The sequence below is a fragment of the Narcine bancroftii genome, chromosome 3 (assembly GCF_036971445.1).
Source record: "Narcine bancroftii isolate sNarBan1 chromosome 3, sNarBan1.hap1, whole genome shotgun sequence".
NCBI lineage: Eukaryota > Metazoa > Chordata > Chondrichthyes > Torpediniformes > Narcinidae > Narcine > Narcine bancroftii.
Genome location: NC_091471.1, coordinates 133541657 through 133568372, shown reverse-complemented (window position 1 = coordinate 133568372; position 26716 = coordinate 133541657). Strand labels below are relative to the sequence as shown.

The 26716-nt window shown below is 40.6% G+C and overlaps 1 protein-coding gene across 5 annotated transcripts in view; it reads right to left on the bottom strand.

Annotated features, from left to right (window-relative positions):
* kiaa1109 (KIAA1109 ortholog) overlaps nucleotides 1-26716 on the bottom strand; it is a 479529-nt gene that overhangs the window by 402153 nt on the left and 50660 nt on the right. For all 5 annotated transcript variants that reach the window (XM_069925175.1, XM_069925178.1, XM_069925177.1 and 2 more), the window contains 5 exons: nucleotides 25802-25866; nucleotides 19081-19261; nucleotides 12812-12887; nucleotides 10645-10838; nucleotides 3904-3983 (listed from right to left, as the gene is read on the bottom strand). In XM_069925175.1, coding sequence (XP_069781276.1) covers nucleotides 3904-3983; nucleotides 10645-10838; nucleotides 12812-12887; nucleotides 19081-19261; nucleotides 25802-25866 — 596 coding nt within the window. The remainder of the gene's footprint in view (nucleotides 1-3903; nucleotides 3984-10644; nucleotides 10839-12811; nucleotides 12888-19080; nucleotides 19262-25801; nucleotides 25867-26716) is intronic.

Here is a 26716-nt window from a genome sequence, read left to right as displayed (position 1 = left end):
TATCGTACTCCTATATATATGTTAAATCGCATAATTCGCTTACAAGCAGTGCTTGAAATTGTTACAAATCAAACAGCTATAGCCCTGCAATTACTTGCATCCCAGCAAGGTCAAATGCGCTCTGCTATATATCAGAACCGTCTAGCCCTAGACTATCTCCTAGCCACGGAAGGAGGTGTATGTGGCAAACTTAATTTGACTAACTGCTGCTTACAGATTGATGATAATGGAAAAGCCATTCGTAAAATCGCTGATAATATTCGTACATTGTCCCATGTACCGGTTCAAACCTGGCATCCTTTCCCACAATTTAATTGGATGGACAAATGGTTTGGAGGAACCTGGTGGCGTACCTTCTTGTGGGTCATCGGAGGTATTTTATTCCTCCTACTTATTTTGCCCTGTATTATTCCCTGTCTACGCAGCCTGGTGATTTCCATGGTCGAACAAGCTATGCAACCAGGGGGGATGGGAGACCCTGTAAGACTTTTATTTCAGCGTGAGATTAATGTATCATAAAACATTTCTCTTCCCTAGCTTAGAATCCCCATTCATATCTATACATATATTCAACACATTTTAAAGAGAGAAAGGGGTGGATTGTGATATAGAGAATTTAGGTTAAAAAGACTTAAGTTAAAATGTGATGATTAATCATAAACAGGGAAGCCAGAACGGACAGAGAGTTTACTAGCAGTCAAGGACAGAAGGAGCTGCTGAATATGTTTTTTTAAACCTATCTTTTCATGGTCATAGTGAGAGACATGCAGGAGACAAAGGATTGATAAGAAGTGTGAGAAACAGAATTCAGTGAATGTAGAGTTCACAGCGTACGTAACGAACGTGATAATTAATAATGCAGTTATACTTAGAATGTTTTTGTAATACTAACCAATTAAAACAGTATTAATAAGGGCAAATAATAAAGGTATAAAAATCAATGCACTGTATGTATCGGGGCTTAACTGGTGAGAAACCAGTTGAGTCCAACTCTGCAGACTTGTAAATAAAGCTTGTCGTGTCATCAGTTTTAAAGAGACTCATGTGTGAGAAGTTTTATTTCTGACAATGACGGTAGAGGACCCATGATTCGGAGCCGAACAGGAGCGTGGGTATGACAACAGCTCTGTACACGCTGATCTTTGTGTGTTTCTTCAGGTGGTTGTTTTTCCAGACTCTTTTGTGTAGTCTTCTAAAGGCGCTATTTGCCTTGGCGAGTCTGTTGTCTATCTCTTTGTCGATCCTTACATCAGATGAAATGGTGCAGCCGAGGTAGGTAAACTGGTTGACCGTTTTGAGTTCTGTATGAGATGTGGGGGGGCTGGTAGTCATGGTGGGGAGCTGGCTGATGGAGGACCTCAGTTTTCTTCAGGCTGACTTCCAGGCCAAACATTTTGGCAGTTTCCGCAAAACAGGACGTCATGCACTGGAGAGCTGGCTCTGAATGGGCAACTAAAGCGGCATCGTCTGCAAAGAGTAGTTCACGGACAAGTTGCTCTTGTGTCTTGGTGTGAGCTTGCAGGCGCCTCAGATTGAAGAGACTGCCATCCGTGCGGTACCGGATGTAAACAGCGTCTTCATTGTTGAGGTCTTTCATGGCTTGTTTCAGCATCTAACATAAAAGGTGCGCAAATTACTGAGAGATGCAATCTACATGCATTTGTAAAGGTAAGGACTGATTAGGGATATGCATGGTTTGTGCATGAGAAATTGTGTCTCACACATTTAATTGAGTTTTTTTTTTGATAAGAGCATAGTGCCAGATGTTATCCATGTGGACTTTAGCAAGGCTTTTGACAAGATAGATTAGCCCAGATCTCATTGGATGCAAGGTGATCTCTCAATTGGACACAAAATTAGCTTGGTAAGAGTCAGAGGATGGTAGAGGAGGGTTGTTAATTAGATTAGGGGTCTGTGAACAGCACAGCCTGTTGTTTGTCACGTATATTAACAATGTGGACGATAATATAGGAGATATGATTATTGAGTTCGCAGATTACACCAAAATTGATGGTGTTTTGCATAGTGAAGAAGATTCCATTTCCATTACAGTGCAAATCATAGAATGATAGGTGAAGAAATATGTAGAAGAGATCTTTAAAATTCAGAAATCAAATGAATAATGAGCTTCCATCCTCAACCAGTCTATGAAACGCTTTGAAAAGAAACAGAACTTGGTGCAGTGGCACAGCTCCAGAGACCAAAGTTCATTCTGACCTACGTGTAAACTCTTTGCAGACAGCACATTTCTTCACAATTGTATGGGTTTTCCCCATGTGCTTCAGCTTCCTCTCAGCATTGAAAGCATGTGGATTGTTAGGTTAATAGGCTTTTGAAAATTCTGCCGAGTGTGCTAAAGTGTAGTAGAATCTGGGGAGTTGTTGGGTATGAAGGAAGAATAAAAAGGGAATTTTGAAAATGGTGCAAACTCAATGAGTCAAAGGATCTGTGTTCTACTGTATGGTCCCAATGTAAAAGTTACTACCTGTATAAGAAATGCTTATATTCTCAAAAGCTCACTAAAGGACATCTCCAGTGGTTCCTGAGAAGAAAATCTTAATGATAGTAGTAAAATGAACAGAAAGCTGGTCATTAAACAATACAGAAAATAAGGCTAAAAGTATTTCTTGATTGAAAAAAACAGGTAGAGTATTCTTAATGGTTGGTGAAGCAAATATATTGTTTATTAATTTAAAATAATATTGTAAATAGTCAAAGGATAGGCAGCAGCTGTTTAGAGAGAAAATTAGTTAACTTTTCAGGCTGTTGACTCTCAATTTCTCTCTCCACAGATGCTGTCTAACCAAATGAGTATTTCCAGCTTGAGTTATTTATTTCAGATTTACATCATCTGCTGAATTTTTCTTTGGGATTTAATAAATTCAGACCTGGGATTGAAAGATTTAATTTCAAATTTTCAGATTGCATGAAATGTTGTATGGCAATTAATATCAACGAAGACAGCAATTAAAACAAAGATGTTTTTTTAATTAAATTTAGAAAAACAGCATAGTAACAGGCCTTTGCAGCCCATGAGTCCGTGCCACCCAAATGCACCAATTTAACCTACCCCATACGTTTTTAAGAGAGTGCGAGGAAGTCAGAGGACACCCACACAGTGCTGGATTAGAACCCACATCACTACCATTGTAATTGTGTGGCACTAACTGCTACACTAACTGTGAAACATAAGAAAATGCAAATGCTGGAATGTTGTAGAAACAAGGAGAAGCTGTGGGGATTCAAAATTTAAGGAGGTCATACAGCATTAGTGGAGAAAACTGATTAGTTAATATTTTGGATCAGGACCATTTGTCAGATCCTCTTTCCTTCCCTTTTTAACTTATTCACAGATTGAAAATACCACTGGAAATACAAGTTATTGCCCATCTCTTACCCCTGAAATGATTGGATAAATAAACAAGCATCATTCAGTCAGCAAATGCCAAATCAATTTCAATTTAACATAATTGAGGCAACATATGGAGAAGTGAAAAAAAGAGATCCCAAACATTTTTTGAAAATGTTTTTAAAAATAGCGAATGGAAAAAATTATCTGAGGCACGGGGTTCACAAATTGTTTAAACCACAATCTGGATTTTCTTTAAAACCATTTTATAAAAAAAACAATATTTTGATTATTTTTTCAAGAACATAATTAAAAAGCAATGATGTTAAACTTATGTTTATATGAAAAATCTGGGAGTAACTTCAATCAGAAAATAAACAGGAAAGTCTGCAGATAGTGAGAGTTACAAATCCTGTGTAATAAAAATGAAAAAATGGTAGCAAACTATTTTTTTCCATTTTTCCCTTCTAATTCATTTCAACTCTGGAAGACAACAATCCATGAAAAAAAAATGAATCTAAAATAAAATGAACTTGTTGCATATATAAACAAACCTGGTTCATCCATGTAATAATAGATATCAACATCATTTGACTGCATGACTACAAATCCCTCTCCCATCAATCGAGGTGGTCTGGAGAGAAGGAAAATTGAATTAAACCTAAATTAGATCAGTAATTTGGAAAAATACCATGGACCAGAACATGCATTTTAAATATTTTACATCATCCTACAAATCAACATAATTAATCAAACTATACATTTCAAACTCTGAAATCTCAAAAGATTGAAAATTTCATCTCTATGACAAGTAAATGAGTATTAACTATACATCTTTATTTATTTATTTTTCTTTTAAATCTAAACCCACTTCCAAGAAAAAAACTGGCCATAAATAAAACGACAGAATTTTTATCAGAGTGATAAATTACCTCATTAGTCAACACATTAATCAGAGATTATGAAATTCAAAAAAGGACCTCAAAGTGTTTGAAAATTTGAATTCAAATCAGAAATTGAACACCTAATCTTCTCTAAATTTGAACATGACATGAATCGTGTAACCATTGAGAATGAGTAGGTGGATCAACATCCCTCCATCTGAGCAACACTGCCCGCCCAGTCACAAGAGAAATAAAAGCTAAATACATGCAGATCAGATGCTGTTAAAGTTATGTCATTCTCTCCAACAATACCAAATAAAGCAGTTAACAGATTAGGTTTAATTTTAATGTTAAAAAGTGAAGAGTTTGAAATAAGAGAAAGTTTGAAATACTTTGTCCAATATCTCTCAAGACTCTAACATGACCAAAACATTAATTAATTAAGCATCTCCATTGTTGCATTTATCACAACGAGGGGATACATCTGCATAATAACAAGATAGCTTGACTTTGGACACGTGAGCCCTATGGACTACTTTAAATGGTACGAGAATGTGGTGGGCACATAAAGATGAAGTATTAACCAATTTGAAAATTGCACTCCAAATTTCTTCAGAAATTGAAAACTGTAGGTCCTGTCCCAGGCTTTTTTAATTTTATCTGAGGGAGCTTCTCTTATTCCCAAGAACATATGAGCCATTATGGAAAGGTTGTATATTAAAAATTGTGTTAAAAAACTATACATTTTCAATTTCTAGAAGTCTGGAGCTCACAAGTCAAAACTAACTAAATTTAGTTCTTAACAAGAAATCCATTATGAATGGCTATTCTGGAAAAGATTGTGCATTATTCCAGTTATCTTTTGATGTTTGTAATTGACATACAGTACAACTCCGATTATCCAAAATGGTTGGAACCAGGCCCATTTCAAATAAATAGTTTTTCGGAGAACCGGTCATTTTTTTAAATACCAGCACAGTAGCAACAGCAAATCACTTGTAACAGTGTTTAAACAACAAGGTAAGGCTTTTTAAGTATTAAAAATGCTGGCCACCACCGATCCTGGACCTTGAGGTCTGCTGCCGCTGGGAGCCAGAGGTCCACTCCTGCTGCCTCCAGGAGCCTGACGTCACTGGTCAGTTCAGCTCTAAAAAAAATTTTGGATAAATGAGGATTTCGGATATCCTCATTTATCCGAAATAACTGAAGATTCAGAGAATCCAATTTTGGATAATCGGAGTTGTACTGTACTTGCTCAGTAATTAAGATGTTATAATTTGCTTTTGACTCTTACAGCATCAGTGCTACCTTGGAGTGTTCAATGCAAACATTGAAAATAAATCTATTACATTGGGGAGAAATAGTAAAATTTCACAGAGAAATTTCAATAGTTTTAATACAAAAACACATGAAAAATGTGTAGAACTTTAATCAAATTATTAGATCACTACAATTACCATTTTTGATAGTCCTGAACTATTGTCCAGCTTTCCAATACCAGTACACCATAACATACAAAGGAAAATACTGCTTTAAAAATGGTGCCCATATCACAGACTTTAATTCCCAATGCCTACAACTGCCACATTAACAAAAATTTAAAAAAACAATCAGATTAAGTGTCCAGCACATTGTGTACCTCCACAAGACTTTATATTTTCACTTTGGTCATTCAGTCTTTGTGGTCATATATTGTCCAAAAGGGTTCTTTATGTTGGGTATATTTCAGCTCTGTGAGGTTAATGACTGAAATGACTTCAAACCTTTATTTCAGTGGTGACTGCAATATGGATTGGCTGCGACACCATGGTGACAGATGGTGGTAGAGTAGATGGGGTAAGGGCGTGTGGGTTCACTAAAACAGGAGGTCCTTTTGTCAATTTGGATAAAAAGCCAATGATATGTTTAATTAAATACATTTCTTGTTTTGTTAATTTATATGAAACAAACATTTTTGACAAGCTTCATGAAATATAATTGTTTCAAATAAACAGGATAGATGCAAGGATGTTTTTCATGGATGGATGTCTAGAACTAGGATTTAGTGTTTCAAAATAAAGTGGATTGCCATTTAGGAGAAAGATGAGAAGAATTTTTTCATCCAAAAGCTGTGAATCTTGGGAATTTTCTTACCAGGAAGATTATGGATGTTCAGTTTCTGAATAATTCAAGGCAGAGATCAAGACATTTAGGACATTAATGGAATCAAAGGATAAGATAAGAGCACAGGAGGATAACAATCAGGTAAAAAGATGAGCCATGACTTTACTATATTGGGGAGCAAGCACAAAGGAAATTTCCCAGAGGAGTAAAAGTGATATTCAGAATTGAGACAAAACCATTTAATCTACATTTGAGAACAAAGGTCACGCCAAAGTCAAAATGTAATCTACAGATGACACTTGAATTTGTACACACTCAAGAGGCTGAACTCTTAAGCCATCACAGTATGTTCATTGAAGCAAATTAGAGAATGGGCCTTGCACTCAATGTTCTCTGCACTATAGTGCCTTCTGTCCATAAAAGTTTGAAGTAAGATTCTGGAAAAAGTGAACAATTTTCCAGATCATTGGAGATATCTCTCAGAAAAGGTGATAAATTTTGCAATTACCTTCAATGTCAAGTCATTTTTTTTGTCATTCATACAATGTATTGCTTGGTAAAAACAAGATAGTGTTTCTCCAGGACCATGGAGCAGATTTACATAAATTGAAATTAAGTTATAATATTAAGACATATATGTGCCAGATTAGCCATTGGTCAATTGAGGATAAGGGTGATTGAAGATCAAGATCTCAGGCCTGGCACAAAACTGACGATCAACTGGACAACAGTGATCCTACACAGAATCAGAATCCTAATTCTGAATTTATGACTTTAGAAGTAGGCACCTCAAGGTACTGATAATATACTGCCAATCCTACCTATAAAATCGTTAGTATTAAAAACAATCATTGTCAGTGTTCACCTTGGCCAATATTTCCAGCACTGAAGACCAAGTAACTACTGGTCAGCTACACTGGGCAGACAATGCCATTTGCATACCTGACACCAAATTCCTGTGTTGTGTATGCGATGTACATCTGTTCCAAAATCTATGGAGGTATGAGATGACCATTTTGACAGATAAACAGATTTAAAGAATCGAAATAAAGCCTCCTTGAAGAAATGCAACTTCCCCACAAACACTTAGAATTCTCTGCTCCAGGTGGAAGAAATCAAGAACCTCATGGGCATGCACAAGGCTTATGCAGCTCACAATCTATTCACATGCTCAGTCACTGTCCCCTGCCTCTTTTGTGGAATAATCTAAATGTCCCCATTAGCATTATGTTACATTAGAACACATAAAAACTGAGTGGAATCGCATCATCCTTCATCTAGAATGAAGGATGATAAGACCTTGACAATATCATGGGAAGCCTAACAGCAGAGTATAATGAAACATGATGTCAATTACTGCTGATTAAGTTAAGGACTTCTACGTTTGATTACATATGCCCAGATATCATGAACTTCCTGACAAATAAACTGGAAAAATAGGAGCATTCCTTGTTATTAAGTGAAATGTATTATTTTATTCTTAAACAGGTATTATAGATGGTTGAGAAAGAAGATGATTTAAAAGTATAAACATCAATATGCACTCAAGCTACAAAGATTAGAATGAATATTTTGATCACATTCTTATGCAAACTTAGCAACATACACTCCATAGCATGAGTCTGCCTCTTTATTTAGAAGATCCATTGGATTCTCCTCCTGACTTACAAATTCAGAAGGAAGCCATATATCCAAGGCAAGTCCCCTCAGCAAAACAATTTCAACAGTTCCATTCCTTCTCTACCTTACTTGCTCAAATAAGACAGGCAATTCCCCTTTGAATTTTTTTAAGTTTTTATATTAAGTTAGTTTTTGACTTAAAGGTGTTCAGTCACAATCCAATGGACATTAAGTTTGCATTAATGGATAATTTACAGTCAACAATCAATCTGAAAGAAATCAGTATCTCTAAGGACATGGTCTTGGGGAAATTGATGGGATTGAAGGCAGATAAATCCCAAGGGCCTGATAATCTACATCCTAGGGTACTCAAGGAAGTGGCCATTCAGATAGCAGATGCTTTAAGAATTATTTTCCAGAACTCGATAGATTCAGGATCAGTACCCATGGATTGGAGGGTAGCTAATGTTACCCCATTATTTAAAAAGGGGGTAGAGAAAAAGCGGGGAATTATCGGCCGATGAGCCTTACATCAGTAATGGGCAAAATGATGGAATCCATTATTAAGGATGTAATAGCGGAGCATATGACTAGCAGAGAAGGGATCGGACAGAGTCAACATGGATTTACAAAAGGTAAATCGTGCTTGACAAATCTATTGGAATTCTTTGAGATGATGACAGGTAAAATAGATGGGGTAGAGCCAATGGATGTGGTGTACCTGGACTTCCAAAAGGCCTTCGATAAGGTCCCGCATAAACGACTGGCTTCCAAAATCAAGGCTCATGGGATTGGGGGCAAAGTATTGATGTGGATTGAGAACTGGCTGGCAGGTAGAAGACAGAGAGTTGGGATAAATGGCTCGTTTTCTGAGTGGCAGGCGGTGACCAGTGGGGTACCACAGGGTTCTGTACTGGGACCCCAGCTGTTCACAATTTACATTAATGATCTGGATGATGGGATTAGATGTAATATCTCCAAATTTGCAGATGACACTAAGCTAGGAGGGGTTGTGTGCACGGAAGAGGGGGGTCAGGAAGCTCCAGTGTGATTTGGATAAATTGAGGGACTGGGCAGATACATGGCAAATGCACTACAATGTGGATAAATGTGAGGTTATCCACTTTGGTAATACAAACCGGAGGGCAGATTATTATTTGAATGGCAATAGATTAAGAGATGGGGAAGTGCAGAGAGACCTAGGGGTACTTGTACATCAGTCTCTGAAGGCGAGCATGCAGGTACAGCAGGCGGTTAAAAAGTCAAATGGTATGTTGGCCTTCATATCAAGAGGGTTTGAGTATAGGAACAAGGATACCTTACTGCAGCTGTACAGGGCCTTGGTGAGACCACACCTGGAGTATTGTGTGCAATTTTGGACACCTTATCTAAGGAAGGATGTTCTTGCAATGGAGGGAGTGCAGAGGCGATTCACCAGGCTGATACCTGGAATGGCAGGAATGACTTATGAAGAAAGATTGCACAAATTGGGATTGTACTCCCTGGAGTACAATGTCTCATAGAGACATATAAAATTCTGGCAGGACTGGACAGAATGGATGCAGATGGGATGTTTCCAATGATGGGAAAATCCAGAACCCGGGGCCATGGTTTGAGGATAATAGGCAAACCATTTAGGACCGAGATGAGGAGAAATTTCTTTACCCAGAGGGTGGTGAATCTGTGGAATTCATTGCCACAGAGGGCAGTAGAGGCAGGTTCATTAAATATATTTAAGAGGGAATTAGATATATTTCTTCAGTATAAGGGTATTCAAGGTTACGGAGAGAAGGCGGGGACGGGGTACTGAACTTTAAGATCAGCCATGATCTCGTTGAATGGCGGAGCAGGCTCGAAGGGTCGAATGACCTACTCCTGCTCCTATCTTCTATGTTTCTATGTTTCTAATCTATCAGCCCAACTTGGGGTTCTGGGAGGGAACTTGGGCATCCAGAAAAGCAATCACAGATCTACATATTCCACACTTACAGCACCAAAATTCAAGATCAAACTCAGATCCCTCAAACTGTGAGGCTATCAGCATTAACTATTGTGTAAAACAATTAAATTACTCGTGTCATGTAGTACATGTGTATCATGAATTACTGCAGGTAAAATATAAGTATTTTATGTACAACACTGATGACAAATGAATACTTTGAGTAATTTGAAAAATACCATCACCATCATTTAGTGTGTGATGCAGGTGCCTAACTTTTTATCCAGAATCATCAGGACTGGACACCTGCCGTGGTTCAGAATCTTCCAGATTTCAGAATCATTTTGATTTTGGTTCCTTTAAACACCTAGCCCCCGCCGTCCATCCACCCTTTCCCCCCGACCCCCCAACAACCCCAGTCACCCATGGGATTATGGGTAAGGAAGACGACCAATGCTTCTTGATTCTCTCCTACCAGTTGCCAGGGGCCGAGAGTCACCTTTCCACTGAAGGTAAGAGAGGGCACCCACAGGGGCGGGGACTGGAATGGCAGGGATATCCCTCTGAAAGCAGAAAATTTATTATAGGAAATTAACGTTACTTATGTGTAATGTCATCTACTGAAAAAAGTGCCAGTTTTTGGAGGTTGCCTGTTTTCGGAATTCCAGATAAAAAGTTAGGCACCTGTAACATGACTATAATTTACTGCACTTAAATTCTTTTATTACTACAAAAAAAATACATCATACTCATCATTTTGCAGGCAAACGTGTCGTGGACTAGGAACAAGCATAACTCGAACATTTTCCAATTTTCCTTTCACGATGTGCATAAATTGGTCAAGGTGACTCGAAGGTAGTTTTGTAGTGTAAATCAAGAAAGCATCATCAAAGTTTATGCAGAGCGTCTGCGGTAAAAAGCGGTTCCCAAAGGCCAGGCGACCCTGGTAACAAAATATCTCATTAGTACAAAGGATCACTAATCATTAAATATATTTAAGAGGGAATTAGATCTATTTCTTCAGTATAAGGGTATTAAAGGTTACGGAGAGAAGGCAGGGACGGGGTACTGAACTTTAAGATCAGCCATGATCTCGTTGAATGGCGGAGCAGGCTCGAAGGGTCGAATGACCTACTCCTGCTCCTATCTTCTATGTTTCTAATCACAGCAACAGACAGAAGTACATAGAGAGAAAAAAAGTTAATATATATAAAAACAGAAATGAAAACTCAACTGCTGAAAAAACACAAATGCTGGAGAAACTCAGCAGGTCAAACAATGACTTAATGTAGCAAAGGTGAAGATACATCACCAATGTTTCGAGCTTGAGGTGTGGGGGAACATGAGAAATGTCCGAACAAAAGTGGGAAGGGAGGTGGTGAGGGTGGGTGATGATGGGGTGGGGGGAGGGGAGAAACACCACGGGGGGGGGGGGGGTGGGGGAGTCTAGGCTGGATGGAGAGAGAAAGGAAGTAGGAACTGGAATAACTAGTTGAGGGGAAAAAGGCAAGATTATTAGTGGAATGCAGTGAACTCAATGTTCATGCCTTGGGGTTGGAGGGTGGGGTAATGTGAAAGGCCATGGACAGACATGTGAGTTTGAGAGTGTGGCTCAGAATCAAAATGGTTGGCTATGGGGAGGTCGTTTTTGTTGCGAACGGAGAAGAGGTGCTGGGCAAAGCGATCTCCTAATCTGCAATGTAGAGAAGGCCACAGAGGGTGCAGTAAATGAGTTCTTTGGAGGTACAGGTGAAGTGTTGCTTCACCTGAAAGGTCTGTTTGAGACCTCGGACCGTGGTGAGGGAGGAGGTGTGGGTGCAGGTATTACACATCCTACGACCTTAGTGGAAGGTACCGGCGGGGCAATGGGTGGGGAGGGAAGAGTGCACAGGGGAGTAATGGCCGGAGCAGTCTCTATAGAAGGGTGAGAGGGGAAGAAAAGGAAAAATGTGTCTGGTGGTGGGGTCCCATAGTAAGTGCCGGAAATTCCGGCAGATAATGTGTTGGATGCAAAGGCTGTGGAGTGATAGCTGAGGATGAGGGGGATTCTGTGTTAACTCAGCTGCCAATCTGTCAAACAGCAAAATAATTGTTAATATGTGAACTCGTGAACAATATGTTAAAAATAATACAAAACTAACTTAAAAGAAAGGTACTGTGGTTTTCCCCATTCATGAGCTTTAAGTGGAGCCCCCGTGACTGTACTTGTGGCCTGCATTGTTAATGCAAATACAACTTTATATATAGCTGGAGAAAAAGCACAGGAAGAAGAGATTCACTTCATGAGGCACAAGGCCCAATTCCGGGGAAAAAGGACCATGCTCTAAGTGGAAAGATGAGTTCCAATTCCTTTGTGGGGAATATCCTCTTAGCAATATTTACCAAGTGCAGGAAAATGAGCATAAAGGTGAAATTAAGAGAAGCAAAAGAGCATTATGATTAAATTAAAAGAAAAAGAGCTCTAAAACAAGAACCTGTACTGTTAGAATACAGGGCAATTTAAAAAATGGATAAAGTTGGCCAGTATGAGACAAACTTTGATGGACTTGAACTGCATATGAACACTGTTATGTGAAGTTATTGAATTACCACAGAGCCTTGTTCCAAATGATGGAAACATTTGAAAATTAATATATCTATTGCAAGTAAGAAAATAACAGAGGTCTCAGTACTGATTAAATAATGTAATGCATCACAGAAAAAGAATGGTATATTTGAGATGTCTAAATCTAAACTATTCTGTTGTCAATTTAGGAACAATAGCACAGTTATTACTCTGGGAGACACATGAAATAGACCTGGTAAAGAAACGAAAAATGGGAAATAATCACACAAAATATGATGCATCGATTTTATTCCTCCCCAAAGTACTGCCACATGGAATTCTTGCAAATGAAAATAAAAGAATGTACTCACTGTATTAATATCAACTTTAATAACTGGGATGAGCGATCGCCAGGATGAGGAGGGATCTTGCGTTTCAGTTGCAATGCTGTGAAAACATTTCAACAGTGCATATTACTTAAAAAAAAAAGTCGATTTCTGATAGACCTTCACTATCTGCTCTGACCAATTTTTGTTACACACCTCAGCTCTGCTGAACCAGAATCTGGTTGCCAGACCTAAATGTGAAGGAGTGGCAGACTGGTTCAGCCAGTCACCAATGAGCATTACCTTGAGTTACTTCTGGTTAACTCTAGTGCCTAATGATAACACAAACTGGCTGAAGTCTGCAGATTGACTGTGTGTCTGAACAGAAGACAATACTGTCATCCATGTACCCAGGTGCTTCCACTGCCTGGCAATGTTACTTCTCTTATGCCTATCCTTTGCGATGGATACAGCAAAGGGCTCAATTCAGCACACAAACACGAGAGGAGAGAGCAGGAAACTCTCCCACCCATTAATTTGGATTCTACTATAGGTGTCTGCGTGAAGTAGTTCAATCTAATTTCTGTCGGAGCAAAGTCTTAGAGCTTTTAAATCCTGCAACCAGGGGGTCTATTACCAAGAAGGTGGCATTTGCACTGGGCCGTATACCATGAGAGTTTGCAGATTGTGGGTTACCAGCAGTGCAGGATGTCAGAAATGGGGAGAACCCCCCCCCCCCCATTGAGAAGGAGAAGCATGGGAGATGGCCCAACAGGATGGAGACCATGGTAGTGGACCAGCAGGGGGGTTCAGCAGGCTGCATGCAGGCCATTGGCAACTTTGGTCGAAAGACCCAGACAGGCTGCAGCTGCTTCAACTGGCTCAGGGGAGCTAAGTATCAGAACTGGGATTCAAAAGGGTACTGAGACAAGAAAGATCTTGAAAGATCTTGATCTTGAAGAATTCTTGATCGTTGATCGACTCGAAGGATCTGAAGCTCGCGTTGTCGGTGGTTTGAATGGGAGTGCATGTGACTGCAAAGGCTGCAGGCATGCTGGAGGCGAATCAACAGACATTCAGTGTCTCTGAAGGGGCTCTCCATTCTCCTACAGTTAGAGGCGCCGGGCAATGCTTATAGTGACTCTTTGCTTGCCTTACGGCAGACAAAAGTTGATCCACATCATGTATACTACATTTTTTATGTATTATTATACGACAATGAAAGAAATCTTGAATTTTGAGAATACGCAGGAATGGGAGGGAAGTGAGGTAACCATAGATATTCTAGGGAATGAATGCATCAGTAGTATAGAGGAGGTACGGTCTTCGATGTTATCAAGATTGATAATCTCCAGGTCCAGAGCAGGTACATCCCAGAACATTTGGGATGGCAGGATGGAATTCGATGAGGCCCTGACAGACATTTGTAACTTACTAATATAGACAAGAGGATGGAAAATGTGGTGCCGTTAATTAAAAAGAGCTGTAACAGTAACCCAGCTAATTGCTGGCCTGACATCAGTGGTAGGGAAACTACTAAGGAGGATTCTGAAAGATAGAATCTATCAACATTTGGATGGTCAGAAAAAAAAGGAGAGCCAGCATGGATTTGTGAAGGGAAAATAATGTCTCACGTGCTTGATAGAGGAGACAAAGAGGCTAGATGAGGGCAATGTAATTGATGTTATTTATGTGCGCAAATTGGTATGAAAGGTTAGGGCACACAAGATAGGAGGCAGGCTAAGTAATTAAATTAAAATTGGCTTAATGATAGGAGTCAGACAGTGATCGTAAAAGGTAGTTTTTCAGACTGGAGGACCGTGACCACTGGAGTGCCTCAGGGTTCAGCACTCAAGACCCTTAAATAATTTGAATAAGAACATTTGTTTTATCAGCAAACTTATCGACAAGGACATTTGTGTCCTCGTGGATAAGTTTGCTGTAACACAAAAATATGTGCGATGGTGGAGAGTGAAATAGGTGACCTGGGTTTAGAAAAGGATCAATATCAAATGGGGAACTGGGTTGAGGAACGGCAGATGGAGTTCATCTCAGGGAAGTGCAAAATGCTGCATGTGGGTAAATTGAACCAAGGCATCGCTTACTTTGAAAACAAGAGGAACCTACTCAGGGATAGTCAGCATGGCTTTGTCATGCCCCATGAGCCTAACTGAGTTTTTTTGAGGAGGTAACAAAATAAATTGATGAAGGTAGGGTGGTAGATGTGGTGTATATGGATTTTAATCAGGCATTTGACAAGGTCTTTCAGAAAGTCATGAGGCATGGAATCCATGGAACCTTGATTTTATTTGATTTCAGATTTATTGTCATGACATCACAAACAACCCTTTTTCCTGCAGGCAAGGCAGAATTACCACCTATTAGTGATGCAAAAATCTGTACTCAACATGCATATGTAAACATTTAAGTGACATGACATGTCAACCCCGAGGTTCTTTTCCCTCTGGCCAAGGCAGAATTACACATTTTGGTAGTGCAAAAATAAACTGCATATGTGTAAACAAATAAAGAACTGGAAACAGATAATGAATGTAAACAAACTGTGCAATACAGTGAGAATATTTTTTTAAAATCAATAAAGTACACAAGCAACAGTTTGATGGTGGAGGGGTAACAGCTGTTCCTGAACCTGGTGGTGTGAGTCTTGTGGCACTTATACCTCTTTCCTGATGGCAGCAGCAAGAGCAGAGTGTATGCTGGATGGTGTGTCCCCATGTTAGACTATTATGCAGCTGGTCAGCACACTTTCCATCACATTCTGTAGAAATTTGCCAGAGTTCCTGGTGTCATACCAAAACTCCGCAAATTCCTGAGGAAGTAGAAGCGCTGATGTGCTTTTTTCACAGTGCCATTGATATTGTGGCTCCAAGACATAGTGACTCCCAAGAACTTAAATTTGATCAGCCTCTCCACTTCTGATCCCCCAATGATCACTGGATCGGATACCTCTGATTTCCCTTCCTGAAGTTAACAATCAGCTCCTTGGTTTTGGTAACATTGAGTGCAAGGTTGTTGTTGATGCACCAGCCACATTTTCAACCTCCATCCTATATGCTGACTCATCGCCTTTCTTTTTACAACCCACTGCCATGGTATTGTCGGCAAATTTGTACATGGTGTTATTGGCATACCGAGCCACAGTCGGAAGACCTATGTTGCCCCATCAAGTCCTAGTCTAGCATACCATGGGGTGAGGAGGATGCCAAAATGCTGCCACGTGTGACGGGGGTGCCGAAATGCCACTGTGGGTGAGGGAGGTGCCAAGATACCACCACAGGTGAGGGGGGTGGAGAGATGCCACCACAGGTGATGAGAATGCAGAGATGTTATTCCATTATATTTAATAAAAATGATAATAAATTAATAATTTTATATTCATTATATTTAATTAATTAAAAATATAATAAATTAAATCCCATGTCCATCACCAAATGCAAGTGCCAGAATATCCAACGCCAAATTGCGGGCACAAAATGTCCGGTGCCAAAATGCAAGCGCCAAACTGCGGAAACCAAAATGTCCAATGCCAAGTACAGCAGGGGGTTAAGAACGCAGCCTTGGGGTGAACTGGTACTGATGGATATTGTGGAGGAAATGTTCTTACTAATCCTCACTGATTGTGGTCTGGAAGTGAGGAAATCTAAGATCCAATTACACAGTGGGTGTTGAGTCCTAGGTCTTGGGAGTTTGCTGACCAGGTTTGAGGGGATGATGGTGTTAAATGCTGAACTGTCGTCGATAAAGAGCATCCTGATATATGCATCTTTGCTGTCCAGCCCTGTTCCAGAGCTTTGTTTAGAGCCAGTGAGATGGCATCCACCATAGACCTGCTGCTAAGATAGGTGAATTAGAGTGTATTCATGTCACCGCTCAGACAGGAACACCAGCCTTTCAAAGCACTTTGTTGATGTAAGTGCTGCTGATTGATAGACTTTAAGGCAGGTTACTGCACTCTTCTTGGGCACCAGTATGATTGACACCTGTTTGAAACAGGTGCGTACCATGCCCTGCTGGAGTGAGATTGTTTATAGCACAGATTTTTAATGCTCAGCTAGGTTCTCTGTCCAGACTGGATGCTTTCCTTGGATTCTCTCTCCTGAAGGCAGCATGCACATCATCCTTGGATACAAAGAGGATCATCAGGGGATGTGGGGGTTCAGAAGGGTGGTTCTTCATTGTTACTGTGGTCAAATCGGGCATTGAGTTCCTCTGGGATTGAGGCTTTGCCATCTGCTATTGCACCAGATTTGGTTTTGTAGCAGGTTATTCAATTTAGGGCCTTCCACAGCTGTTCAGTGTCCTTAGATGTTGTTGTGGACAACCTTGGCTGTGTGGATTCAGAATTGGCTTGCATGTAGAAAGCAGTAAGATGGAGTAAACATAAAGTATTCTGCCTGGAGGTTAGAAACTAATCAAGTTCTGCAGGGATATGTTCTGGGACCCTTGTTTTTTGTGATTTTTATAAATAACCTGGACGAAGAAGTAGAGGGATGGGTTAGTAAGTTAGCAGATGATATGAATGATGAAGGTTTTGTGGATAGTGTTGAACGCTGTTGTAGGTTACAATAGAATATAGACAGGATGCAGAGTTGGGCAGAAAAGTGATAAAAGGAGATAATTGTGAGGTGATGCTTTTTCATTGGTCAAACTTGAAGTCAGAAAACATGGTTTATGGATATTTAACAGTGTGAATGAACAGAGGGATCTTGGGATCCAAATCCATAGATCTGTTAAGGTCGCTATGCAGGTTGATAGGATAGTTTAAAAAGTTTATGGTATGCTTGACTTCATTAATCGGATGATTCATTTCAGGAGTCGAGAGATAAAGTTGCAGCTCTATAATCTCTGATGATACCACACTTAAAATATTGTGTTCAGTTCAGGTCACCTCATTACAGGAAAGATGTGGAACCTATGGAGAGGATGCAGAGGAGATTTACCAGGACGTTGCCTGGATTGGAAAATATGTCTTCTGAGCTAAGGTTAGCTGAAATAGGGCTTTGCTCTTTGGAGTGAAGAAGGATGAGAGGTGACTTAATAGAGGTATACAAGATTATGAGAGGCATAGACAAGGTAGGTAGACGGTCAGCACCTTTTTCCCCAGACGGGGAGAAGCAAACACAAGAGGGCCTTTTGCAAAAAGTGAAGGGGGAGGAGAGTTTAGAGAAGATATCAGAAGTATTTTTTTTTAATATATATATAAATACAAAATGGTTGTGGGTGCCTGGAATGCATTGCCAGGGGTGGTAGGGGAAGCTGGAACAGTAGGACCTTTTAAGAGACTCTCGGACAGGCACATGGATAAAAGAAAAATAGAGGGTTATGAGGTAGAGAGGATTTGGGTTTTATTTTGCTCGGTATTTATGGGTTAGCACATTATGGACTGAAGGGCATGTACTGTGCTGTAATGTTCTATGTTTTAGAGATGCAGGTACATATTTCTTTAAAGATGGAAGCAAAAGTGGAAAGAGTAGTGAAGAAAGTCTTTGGACCACTTAGTATTCTCAGTTGGGGCATTGAATACAAGTATTGGGACATCATATTGAAAATATATAAGCTGTTGGTAAGGCCACACTTGGAATACTATGTACAGTTCTGATTGCCAACCTATTGGAAGGATATTATAAATTTCAAAAGGATACAGAAGAGTTTTTCAAAGTGATTGCCAGAATTAAGGAAGTTGAGTTTGAGTCAAGCACAACTAGTCTGCTTTCTTTTGAGTTTAGGAGGTTGAGGTTGACAAAATTATGAGAGCATACAAAAGGTTAAAAGTGATGGTCTACTTCCAAGAGTAGGAAAATTTAAAACGAGAGGGTATAACCATAATGTGAGGGAATTGATATTTGGAAAGGATGTGAGGTATCAGTTTTTATGATGGCCACATGGCATGATCTGCCAAAGCAGCAGAAGCAGGTTTGCTAGCTTTCATGAAGAAACACTTGAATGGGAGGGGCTTGGAGGGATACGGACTTAATGCAGGCAAGTGGCACTAAAACAGGAAGACACATATTCAACATGGACAAGCTAGGCCTGTGGGTCTGTTTTCGTGCTCCAAGAGTTTAATGGGAAGACCAAACTACTTCTAAAATTGTATTTTATGCAGCATCAACCTTGGCTGAACTGGTCACTATTTAAAATAAAAAGTTCCAAGTTCAAGTTTCATTTCGGAGACTCACTTTTTTTTTTAAATTTGTGTACGAACAGGGTGCTAAATTATAGCAGCACACATGTTTAAGAACATTATTCTCGTCAATCAAGCTAATTGCAAAAGAGTTAGTAAGTAGTATCCATACCTTTCAAGTTTAGACTTTGCTTTCTCCTGACTCTTTCTGATCTTTGTATTTTCTCTTTTAGGAATGATTGTTGGTTCCAATCCGAAGAGTTCTTGCAAATGTGCATACAAGTCATAACGATTGTAAACATGGAATTCATAACCATTCACTGTTATGTATAATCTGGTTTCTGCTTTTGGATCTAAAACAAAAAAGACAAATACAATCTTGGATGAATGAACATATAAAACACCTTTTCCCAAAATCATGGCAACTTAAAAAAATGAAACTGAAAATGTTTTTTTTTAAATGAATTTAAACATTAATTTTTTTGAATGCAACAACAATAGAACTCATTAGATCCTCCAAATGCCTCCTTAACAGCCATTTTTGGCATACTATTAGAGTTTTCAATTATAAAGACTGATACAAAATAATGTTCAGGACCTCAGGCATTTCCACAATGCACATTAATTCCCCCTTCTCATCTTCTAAGGGGCTGGTTTTATTTTAGAAACTCTTTTCTGCTTTATATATTTAAGAGGTATTTAGCAGGACTCTTACTTTTGCACTTTAGTAATTTAAAAAAAAATATTTGTATTGCAGTTTGTTTACATTTGTTATCTGTTTACAGTTCTTTATTTGTTTACATGTGTACACTGTGTACAATTTTTTATTGCACTACTCCCCCACAGGAAAAAGAATTTCAGAGTTGGATGTGATGCCAACTCTGACAATAAATCTGATCTCTATATTTACAAAAATATTTACTATTTTTAGATGCTGCACTGATTTACTCATGATCTATCTTTCCTTTCTTTTTTTTATTTTCTTAGTGGTTTTGTGCTGCTTTTTAAGGTTTTCACTTTCTTCCAGTTTCCTATATCTCTTGGGTCACTTTGAATGCATTAGCTTTTATTGCAGCTGCCTGGCCTGTAGCAAAAAGAATCTCAGGACTGTATATGATGTCATACATGTATTCTTGAATAAATATGAAAGTTGAACTTTTAATTAGTTGCCTTTGTATCAAGTGGTGCAGTGAATAAAGCACAACAGAAGTTGTCTGTGAGCTGAACCAACAGAACTGTTTAATGGAATCTTCGCAGGAGTTAAAATAATGGCAGTTGGCACAATATCACAATCACCTACCTCTGAAGTCCCGCACTTCCCCCCCCCACCCCCCCAAGATTTGGGATGACACCACAGTCTAACCTATATGACTAGAATGAGCTGGCTGTCATCCACATATTCCATCTTAAGGCAATCTACCAAAATCATTTTTTTGCCTGCTGCCAATGTCTATAACAAACGTATTGCCATCATTCTGTACCACCTTGAAGAAACCTTCATATGGCCATTGCAACAGTGTCCTGTGTGCATCCCCATGCAGGCAGTCCTCGAGTTCAGACAGAATGTATGAAGTTGTAGACCCATGCCAGGTGGCTGGGATAGGCGGCAGTGTACCCATCTTCTCCCTTAAACGTGTGAGTACCGAGTGGGAGATTCCTGCTGCCGGAATGATACCACCAGGACTGTTAGGGCGGGCTCCATTCACCAATTGTGCGGAGGACATAGCTAGATCTTCCTTTGGTGTGGTATGCATACCTAAAAGTACCCAAGGCAATTCATCTATCCAATGCAGTCTCTTAAGATGTGCCATGAGAGCCATTATCATATGACAGTGAAAACATTCCACTAAGCCATTGGACTGGGGATGATAGGCTGTCAACCAATGCAATTGCATATCAAGCAACTGTGTGATTGTGGACCATAACCTGGGCATAAACTGAGCTCCTCTATCAGAGGAGATGTGCATGGGTAGTCCAAAACACACAATATCATTGGCGATGAGGGCTCTTGCACAAGCTAAGGTGGAGGTGTGGAGAGCAGGACAACCTCTGGCCATCTAATGGCCTACCTACTATTGTGAAGAGTTGAGTACTTACTTACTTTGGCTTGGCTTCGCGGACGAAGATTTATGGAGGGGGTAAAAAGTCCACGTCAGCTGCAGGCTCGTTTGTGGCTGACCAGTCCGATGCGGGACAGGCAGACACGATTGCAGCGGTTGCAAGGGAAAATTGGTTGGTTGGGGTTGGGTGTTGGGTTTTTCCTCCTTTGCCTTTTGTCAGTGAGGTGGGCTCTGCGGTCTTCTTCAAAGGAGGCTGCTGCCCGCCAAACTGTGAGGCGCCAAGATGCACGGTTTGAGGCGTTATCAGCCCACTGGCGGTGGTCAATGTGGCAGGCACCAAGAGATTTCTTTAGGCAGTCCTTGTACCTTTTCTTTGGTGCACCTCTGTCACGGTGGCCAGTGGAGAGCTCGCCATATAATACGATCTTGGGAAGGCGATGGTCCTCCATTCTGGAGACGTGACCCATCCAGCGCAGCTGGATCTTCAGCAGCGTGGACTCGATGCTGTCGACCTCTGCCATCTCGAGTACCTCGACGTTAGGGGTGTGAGCGCTCCAATGGATGTTGAGGATGGAGCGGAGACAACGCTGGTGGAAGCGTTCTAGGAGCCGTAGGTGGTGCCGGTAGAGGACCCATGATTCGGAGCCGAACAGGAGTGTGGGTATGACAACGGCTCTGTATACGCTTATCTTTGTGAGGTTTTTCAGTTGGTTGTTTTTCCAGACTCTTTTGTGTAGTCTTCCAAAGGCGCTATTTGCCTTGGCGAGTCTGTTGTCTATCTCATTGTCGATCCTTGCATCTGATGAAATGGTGCAGCCGAGATAGGTAAACTGATTGACCGTTTTGAGTTTTGTGTGCCCGATGGAGATGTGGGGGGGCTGGTAGTCATGGTGGGGAGCTGGCTGATGGAGGACCTCAGTTTTCTTCAGGCTGACTTCCAGGCCAAACATTTTGGCAGTTTCCGCAAAGCAGGACGTCAAGCGCTGAAGAGCTGGTGAGTTGAGTAGCGCCCTTGAAAAAGGGCAGTGTGTTGATGATATCCACATGGATGTGCTCAAACCTGTGCTGCATGGGTGCAAAAACATGTAGTGGGGCTTTGGTGCAGCAATGAACTTTTGAGGTCTGACACTGGATGTATGTCCTTGCCCAAGCACTGCCTAGCTTTCTCAGGCCGAGCCACATGAATTCGCCTGCCATGAGCCTCGTTGACATCCTAATCAAAGGATGAGCCAAAGTGTGTATGATGTCAAACTCCCAACATTGCTACGCAGCAGTACAATAGGCTCCAATGGTCTCAAATGACGACTAAAGAAAGCTTGGGGTTTCCAGATGCCGTTGATGAGCAGCTCCAGGACCCCACCTACTGCAGTGCCTGACACATCTACCATTAGAGACGTTGGCACATCAACCCTTGGGTGCTCAAGCATAGTGGCTTTTAAAGGTCTCAAATGTGGCCACAGCCTCATCATTCCATTTTAGTTCCTTTGGGTGTCCAGACAAGAATTTGAAAAGTGGCTGCATAACTTTGGCTGCAGCTGGCTCGAAACTATAGTAAAAGTTCATCATGCCAACAAACTCCTGCAGGCCTTTAATGGTAGAATGGCTTCGGAGGTAGTGAAACCGCTCCATGCTGACTGATATGGTGGCCGAGGAAATTGATTGATGCGAGGCCAAACTGGCATTTGGCCAGGTTGATAGCTAACCTGTGGTCATCTAGCTGCTAACAGTTGACAGAGTGCTCCTGCCCCAAGTGGGTAGCGATAAGGATATCATCCAAATAAATTAATATGAAATCCAGGCTCTGGGTAACTGTGTCCATAGGCACGGAAATATCTGGGGTGCATTTTTTTTTAAACCAAAAGGCGTACAGAGGAATTAAAATAGCCCAAATGGGGTGTAAAGTAGAGATTGTGGCCACCACATGCGCTCCTATTCGGAGGAAACATCGCATGCCAATCAAGGTCAGACTCACTCCAAGCCATCAAGGTGATGCTCATGATTGGCCTGTCTAAATTATCAGAGCTGGAGTCCAAGCAGCCTGTCTGGACTTAGCCCTGACCTTCACCCAATTGGCCCAGGTGAATCACCTGGGCTGAACCCAGTTAAGCCCCTGTACTTGGGTTTGAGCCATTGGCCCCAAGTGATTTTCCCCTCCAATACCTGCTTCAGGGTTATAAAGGATCAGGTTTCCCTTTGCTCTCCCTCTTTTTGACTACTCGTGGCCCGTGAGTATCACCTTTCGTACTACGTTGGGATGAGTCCCGCGGTTAGTTAGCTTGACGTACCATCACCTCCACTCTGATTGTTTATTGAATGTGCATTTGTGGCATTTCCAAAGTTCTGTTGGTTTTCCCTCATGACCTACAATGTATATCTATCCTCTTGCATATTTTGGGTGTTCAAGTTAATTTAGCATTTCGATCTCATTCTTCCATCTGCATCCCCTGAAAATAAACTTGTGCTTTGTACCTCGATCTTGGTCTGGTTCTTAACCTGTGGGACACACACGAACACTCACTTACAATCAATTGGGATTTGATGGAACCCGCGCACTAGTTCAATTTTGAATAAAATCTTAGAACCATGAAGGAATGCAGAGAAATCCTGTATTTGGGGAACCAGTAGCGATCTGCAGCAGTGTTGTCGTTCGGATGCAATAGTCTCCACTTTCCAGACTCCTTAGATACCATATGCAGCAGTGATGCCCAAGAGCTTCTGGAGTGGGGAATTCATCTTTAGCCCACCGCAATTTATCCAGAAATAGGCTGTGTGTTCGAGCATGCAGGGGACATCCATGAGTCGGAATGTGGTGCTGTACTCCATGTTTCAGTTGGGCCATCAAGAACTGCAGAGTAATAATGCTGGGGAATTCAGCTAGGATTCTGACGTATTCCTTGTCACAGAATGTCACTGAGTTGAGGTAAGGTGCGGGCAACACTACAGGGTTAAAGGCGAGGGACTCAGAAGTCTTTGAATTAACTAGGCTGCGACCTTTGAAATCTACTAGAAAGGAGTCACCTTCTTAAAAAAAAAAATCAGGTCCCAGGAGTGGCTGTGATATATCAGCAATGGTGAAGGACAAGCTAAACCTCGATGAGCCGAAATTGAGTGGAATTGTCCATTACCCATACGTCCAGATGCTGCTATTATTGGCAGACACGTTCTTTCCTGAACGTGTCTGGGCCGGAGGAGGGAAACATGCTAATCTCTGCTCCAGTGTCGACCAAGAACCGACAGAATGAGTGTCGATCCCATAGGAAAAGTAGGCTGTCCTTGTGGCCAGCCATCACAGCCACTATCAATGGTCGGCCTCAGCGTTTCCCAGATACGTGCAGGGTGACAGCAGTGGTGGGCTGCAGCTCCCTATCTCTGATGATAATAGTACCACTGCTCTCTGCGCTGCATCCAGTCGAGTCTGAAGCCGCACTGCTATCTAGATTGGCAGGGTTCATGCTCTTTGCTGAGGCACCGCTACGTGCCCAACTGAAAGTCTACCTTGCTGCTTAGCATGCCACAACTCATCACCATAAGCTGTTAAGCAATGGGGGTCATTAAAGTCTTCATCTGGAAGCAGCAATTGGAAATCTTCTAGCATTTTCTCAAGAAAATGTTGCTCGAAAAGCAGACAGGGCTTGTGTCCATCCATGAGCGTCAACATCTCTTTCATTAGTTCAGAAGGAGTATGGTCACCCGGGCCGTCCACATGGAGAAGTCATGCTGCTCTGTTGTGTCGGGAAAGGCCGAAAATATGTATGAGCAGGACTTTGATGGCGTCATGGCTATCGATGGCTGGAGGCTGGTGTAAGAAATTGACAATACGTCTCACGGTTTCTTGGTCCAGCGATGCAACGACATAATAGCACTTTGTTGTGTCAGCAGTAATCTGACATAAATGGAACTGGACCTCGGCCTGCTCGAACCAGTCCTGTGGCTGCAAGGTCCAAAATACTGGAAGTTTGAGCACAACAGCGTTTTGCGCATCCATAGTGTGGTCCAAAAAGTTATTTGGACCATTGGGGGTCACCCATGTAGTAAGTGTTGCAGTGAATAAAACACAACAGAGCTGAACCAACAGAGGTGTTTAATGGAATCTTCGCAGGAGTTTAAATAATTACAGACGGTGCATTATCACACGACCTCTGAAGTCACATGCCTCCCAGAGATCTTTGTGCCCCCGGCCACCAGAAACTTCTGATCTTGTGGTGGCCCGCAACTATGTCGCCGGTTTGATAATGGAGTGCCACAGATTGCCAGATCTTCGTTACTTGCAACGTTATCCACGGATGACATTCTCTTCTGTCCTTGCTTCCCACTCTAAAGGAAATGTTTCTTCCGAACCTACTATGAATTTTAAATCAGAGTTCCATTGCATTTCAACCTTGATGTGCAAAACAAGTATGGCAATTAAATATATTTCAACCATCCAAGACTTAATCTACAAGATTATTGCTTTTGTAAAATATTTCACGTAACCCTGGGAAAACACAAGCACATGCATGCTAATAATATAATAAATGTGCTTTCCTCAATTATCAAAAATGCTAGAATTCAGATACATAAAAAGTTAAATTTAGAAAATGCTGTCAACAAGACATTAAAATAACCTTGTGGCTTTAATGAATTACAATGTTTAAGGTTTGCAAGTTTCTTGTGAATAACTAACCTCCAGTAGAAGGTACAGAAAGAGGGAATATACATCCAATTCATTATCATTGATAAATCTTTTCTAAACATTAAAAAGAACCTTATTAAGCTGCATTATGACTTCTGAATTAGGAATCAGCTACTACTGAGCAAAATTATTACAGGCAAATTTTGGAATTAGTAACTCACCATGCTGTTTCTGTTTGGGATTATATATTTTCCACCAACGAAAGATGAGAAATCCATCCTGAATTCTAAAAAACAATGTAAAAGACACTTCATTAAAGTGAAACATTTACATTTAATCACATTATCTAAATGACATTTGATCATTTGTAACCTACTCAATATAATTTAATTGAATTTCCAAATTTTAATCCAAAAAACATTATATCAAGACTTTTTATTGAACTTAAGAATAAATGGAAAACAATATACCATATCTTCAGAGCATACAACTAGAATTGGAGAGGATAAACAACAAAGATTCCATCTCCCAACTGATGTTTCAGGACTCTCACTGAAAATAGTACAAATAGAAACGTTGAATAAGTGCAAAAACTTGGAGCACCCTGATGTGAGCAAAACAGCACTTAGTCACATCCTATCAATCCCCAACAAGCAAATGTTTCAACAGATGATGGAAAAGGAATAAATATTAAAAATAAATGTGAAATACTTATTACAACCAAGAAGTGGCAGAATTGAGGAATGCGTAAAGAAAATTAGAAGGTAGCTAATCTTACAAAGAACACCAATGTCAGGTGCTATCAAGAAAAAAAAACAAGTAATAAGAGAAATAACTTTCTCATCAGTATAGTCAGGACATGAAAGATAGGACTTCACAATAAAGAGATAGTGCCAGTGGTGAAGGATGATCATTGATATACATGCAGTATATTTAGCGTGGGCAGTGTTGCAAAACATAAAAGGGCTAAAGGCTATAAAGTAATTATGAGAGATTTAAATGTTCATAGAAAATGGGCAAATTAATTCCCAAAGTAAAGGTTGGATTATAAGAACACAGAAATCATTCAAGATCTCCATCTGAGAAATAATGACAAAACCTTACTTTAAAAGTTGCCTTGTGTAATGAGACAAGGT